The sequence below is a fragment of the Lactuca serriola genome, chromosome 8 (genome assembly GCF_051521515.1).
Source record: "Lactuca serriola cultivar US96UC23 chromosome 8, Lser_US96UC23_V15, whole genome shotgun sequence".
Taxonomy (NCBI): Eukaryota; Viridiplantae; Streptophyta; class Magnoliopsida; order Asterales; family Asteraceae; genus Lactuca; species Lactuca serriola.
In genome coordinates, this window is record NC_136415.1 from 44,146,218 (window position 1) to 44,151,894 (window position 5,677).

The window sequence follows — 5,677 nt, forward strand, 5'->3', positions numbered from 1 at the left end:
GATATTTAAGGTTTAGGTCGGGCAAATACAATATTTAGATATTTAGTAAGGGCATATATATATATATATATATATATATATATATATATATATATATATATATATATATATATATATATATGAAATTCGGCCTAGTTTTGGGCAGAATTATATAGTTTACTTAGAATAATATATTTTTATTACATACCTATAATAGTATAATAAACCTTTAACAAAAAAACGATAAAATTGGAAGATATGATATCTACCAAGGAATGGAACCTAAACTTGAATATATAATACAGCATGCATGGTTTTGATAGCATTTGGTGACAAGCAAAGTTGGCAGGAAATTAATCAATTGTTGAGCTCTTCACTAAACCTCCTCATATTATAGTTTAGATTTTTATACCGTGTGTTCACTTCATTATATTGAACGATGAGGGCACCTTGGATCTGTAGCTTGTTCTTTGGCTTCTTTTTCATCTTCTCATCCATTGCTGCTCAAGCTGATTACATTGGTACAGCAAATTTATCAACAAAATGGACCAACGATGAATCTTCTCTCCCTATCATAAATTTCTTTGATGGCTCGAGGATCAGAGTCATCCTCTCGGTAAGTAAGTTCATGTGTGGCTTCTTCTGTAAAGGAGCCTGCAAATCATACCTCTTCGCTATTATTATCAACCAAAATGATCTTCCGTCAGTCATTTGGTCAGCCAACCGAGACAATTTAGTCAAAGAAGGCGCGATACTTAATTTAACTGCAGCTGGTCAATTGGTGTTAAAGGAGGTCGATGGAAGCCTTGTTTGGGCTACCAACACTGCAGGGAAATCTACTTCTGGCATGAACCTAACTGAAGAAGGAAATCTGATGTTGTTCAATGGCCATAGCTCGCCTGCTTGGCAGTCTTTTGATCACCCAACAGACTGTTTGGTACTTGGGCAAAAACTACTTCAAGGACAGAAGCTCATGCCTAGTGTTTCTCCAACCAATTGGGCAGCTCAAAAAGACTTGTACTCTATGGAATTCACCAAAAAAGGTTTGTTTTTTTATGTTGGATCGGACCCGCCAAAAGATTATTACAGTATCTTGGTTAATGGCCTAACTGAAGATGGTTATCTTGAGCTCAGAAATTTGAGTTTGTGCTCCGTCATTTCTCCTTCTAAGTCAAATAATTGTATGGATGTGATTGCTATACCTCCAGCATTCTCACCTAAGTATATAAAACTAATGCCAGCTGGGTATTTCAAAGCGTTTGGAATGGATACATTAAGAGATGGGAAAATGATCGATCTACCGTTGGGTAATCTTGAGTACTGTTCTTTTCCTTTGGCTTGTGGGAGAAACGGCATTTGCTCATCTGAGCAACAATGTAGTTGTCCAAAATCAAGCTCTCCCGGGACTGACTATTTTAGAGCAGTGAATTATCGCCAACCCAACATGGGTTGCTCTCAGGTTACTCCTATCACATGTAATGCTACCAAAGATCAATATTTCATTGAAGTCAGGAACGTCAAGTACTCCATATTTACCTCAGACATGAAAGATGTGGATATCGCGACTTGCAAACATGAGTGTCTAAACAGATGCTCATGCAAAGCAGCAGTATTCAAGTATGGTTCGAATTCAAGTGGGGATTGCTACTTGCCATCCGAGCTTTATACAATCACGAGTCTTGAACTTGATGACGAGGCACCTCCACAAAATATGTTGGTTTTTATAAAAGTCCAGAATGTCGGTTCAACTCATTCATCCAAAAAAAAGAATAATGTTGCAACAGTTGTTGGTTCCACAATTGGAAGTCTTTTGCTTCTTATTGTGGTCGTATGTCTTACTAAATTCGTAGTTAAAAAGAGAAACATGAACAGTGAAAGTGAAGAAGCGTATCCGGATCAAGTTTTAGGAATATCCATTCGGTTTACATATGATGATCTAGTAACAGCCACAGACAATTTCAGCAGAAAACTGGGTCAAGGAGGTTTTGGATCCGTTTTTGAAGGGACACTCACAGATGGATCAAAAGTTGCAGTAAAATATCTTCAAGGTACTAGGCATGTTGAGGAATCATTCTTGGCCGAGGTTGAGTCTGTTGGCAGCATACATCATGTTAATCTAGTTCAACTCAGAGGATTTTGTGTTCATAGGTCAGAACGGCTTCTTGTGTATGAACTCGTGAGCAAAGGATCGTTAGACGAATGGATCTACAATGAAAACCGGAAACTAGTACTTGAATGGACTTGTAGAAAGAAAATCATTCTTGGGATTGCAAAAGGCTTAACATATCTTCACGAAGAATGCAGGCAACAGATCATCCATTTCGACATAAAACCCCAAAATATCCTGCTAGATGAAGATTTTAATGCGAAAGTATCGGATTTTGGGTTATCTACGCTTGTTGACAAAGATCAAAGCCAAGGATTGACTAGAATGAGAGGAACCCCAGGCTATATGGCCCCAGAACCGTCCGGATCAACTATCACCGAAAAGGTGGATGTCTATAGCTTTGGGATTGTTCTTTTGGAGATGTTATGTGCAAGGAAGAACTTTGATAAATCTCAGCCAGAGGACGATTGGCATTTACTGTCCGTCTTCCAGAGGTGTTGGGAACAGGGTACATTGTTGGATATAGTTGACAAGTACATTGAAGATATGCAGGAACATGGCGCAGAAGTTGTGGACATGATGAAACTGGCTTCATGGTGTCTACAGCTAGATTCTACGAAAAGGCCTTCAATGTCATCGGTGGTTAGGGTGTTGGAGGGAGCAATAACAGTTGAATCGAACTTGGATTACAACTTCTTACATCCAAGACCGCAGGATACAACCCCTGAGTATGAACAAAGCTCGAGACCCTGTGATTCTGTTCTATCAGGGCCAAGGTAAGTGATCAGAATGAGATTCTTAATTGTGGATCATTTATATGGATTCTTCTAATGCTTCTGTAATTTCTTTCATCAAGGACAATTAAACTGCTCGTTATGTAGTTTCATCCCAACCGAAGAAATTAAAAACACGGAAATATTGGTTGTTTGTTTTTATTTTTATTTATTAGAATATTCATAAGTTTATATCTTTTATAGATGTATATAAAATTAATTTGTATCTGCAAAATAGATAATATAATACACCCCTATCTAATACGGTTGTAATGAAAATGCGTATTATAAAAGACTAAATTACAAATATTAATTATGCATACTAGAAACTAAATCAATTATCCAAATCAAATACGCCTATTTTGAATCAACTAGGCCTCATTTTGAATCAAGTACAAATTAATTTTCGAATACTCAGTTTCGGAACAACACCATATAAAACACCCACCATCGCTCCATCATCCTCTTCATCCCAACACGATCACCATCTCCCCTGTCGCAAAATCATCATCACCAACCATCAATCACAGCCTTGCACCACCATTAATTATACATTACAACCACCATGAAAATCGCACAGCCAAACAACCATCATCATACAAATTAACCACACATGTCGTTCAAATTTAAAAGGGAAGAGCTATGATTTCTATTTTGCTACAGATAAACATACACAGAAATACAAAGGGACTACAATAGTTTCACGGAGGATAAGGAGACCATTTTGGAGTTTTTGTATGGTGATAACGGTTTTTATATAACCTACTTTACTTTGAATATGATGAGTAGGGTAAAATGGTCATTTACAAAGTGCCCTTGTTTAATTTTTCCTGTTAATTGAGATTGTTGATAGTTTAATGATGACATGTATACTTATGTCTGTAGCTAGCTGTGTATGTGTGGTTATGTATGGCAGGTAGTTAGCTTGCTTTAGAAAATTTAGTTTTCACTTAAAATGGTCAAAATTAATGTAATAGTGCTATTCAATATGCTAGAGATAAAATGAAGCTGTGAAAATGCTGGAAATTTATAAGTAACAAAAATAACAATAAGAAGGGGAGAATAGGGATACTCAACGATAATAATTCAAATGAAAACTAGAGAGAGAAAATGTAAAATTCCCAAATTGCCCATCTTGATGGAGAGAATCTAAGATTAGACAAACTAAATGTAAAAGTTGTAGAAAAAAAAAAGAACACAGATTCTAGACAACTAAATAATCATTTAGATGAATGTTCAAAACAAAAAAAAGTTTATATAGAAAAAGTAAAATTCCCAAATTGCCCCTCTTAATCCTTCTAATCACAGCTGGGTGGTGCTATGCTGTCCCATGGATAATAATTACTATAATACACATTAAACCGAAAATATAGACGGATATAAACAACATAAATTTTTTTATCATGCGTAGTTACGGTTATTGAATATTTTTAGTCAACAAATTTATATATATATGCTTGCAAAATAAAGAGATTAAGCCAAAATCTTTTAAGGATCTTTGAAAATACAGAAGGATGTAAACAACTATTATATTTATGAAGCTACCATATGGTATATTGAATAACTGATTGACAATCATCATAATAATTGATCATAATTATTTGTTTGTACCAATTTAATTTTTTCATTCAGCATGAATATTTTTGTTTATTGGAGTTAAAAAAAAGTATCTTTGTTTTCATATGTACTGGTATTTGTATGTTTAGAGAGAGAAAACATAGAAAATAAGTTGTTTTCGAGCTAATTGGGAGGAATTGGAAAAAGAAAGCGGTTGATAATTCAATTATTAGTGTATATATTGTTAGCCCATTATGTGTATATATAGTTAGCTCAATATTTGTATAGCTTGAGCCCATTAGTAGTTAATTAATTGTATTTTGTATTTGTGTAAATATTTTGCAAAATGATTCTTATGGCAAATTATATCACAAACATACTCTCTCTTTCCTCACTATTCTAGGTGACCACCCACCAACAGCCTCACTACTTTAAATCGAATGTTCATTTGACCATAAAGTCAAAACTGAATCGAATGTTCTTATTTTGACTGTGTTCACTTTTTCTGCTAAGGTCACTTATCACTATATCACTAGACGAACATCAACTACACAAAGTCACAAAGTCATTGATCTGGCCGACGACACCTCCGCCTCCGGTCTCTAGTCGACAACACCGACGAAGCCTCCTCCTCCAGTCGCTTCCGCCTCCCCCTTCTTTCACTTTACAGGTATGATCGGTCTTTGGGTGTAGTTGATTGATTCATTGATTAAGTGTTGTGGAGATGACAATGTCTTTCTTTGTGTACGACATATTGCTTCACAGATTTAATCTATATCGATAGTGAAGCAATCAAGTCATTTCAACCTTCATTATTTTAATTTTCAATTGAGATGCTCTTGAAGCTAACCACAGTTGTAGGTAGATATTCTTTCATCCTGGTTTGTTTGCATATGATTGATTGCTTTATATACTTTTTTAGGTTGTTTCTAGTCTAGAGTTTGAGTTTATTTGCAGATATGTCAAATAATGTAATTAGAAGAATGTAACACCCCGAGATTCAGGTGCATTTCTTTCACCCTTATTCTTTGTTAATTGGTCTTGATTAGTCCTTGAGTGGTGGGAACCTAGCAAGTGAGTACGCTGGGCGTACTAGAGGGGTATGCTACGCATACTCATGCGATTAGTTTGGACGTGGAGTCGCCAAGGTACGTTGGGCGAACCCAGAGTTACGCCGGGCGTACCCAACCCAGGTGCAAAAACCCTAATCCGTCTTGTGCACTATTTAAAGGGTGCTAAGGCTCATTTCTCAGCCTCCATA

General features: G+C 36.0%; 1 protein-coding gene across 1 annotated transcript; it reads left to right on the forward strand.

The window, feature by feature from the left end:
- Window positions 1-418: 418 nt before the first annotated feature.
- LOC145066852 (G-type lectin S-receptor-like serine/threonine-protein kinase SD2-5) lies at window positions 419-2,866 on the forward strand. Its single transcript, XM_079014107.1, has one exon. It carries the CDS (start codon window positions 419-421, stop codon window positions 2,864-2,866), a length of 2,448 nt encoding a protein of 815 aa, XP_078870233.1.
- Window positions 2,867-5,677: the final 2,811 nt, after the last annotated feature.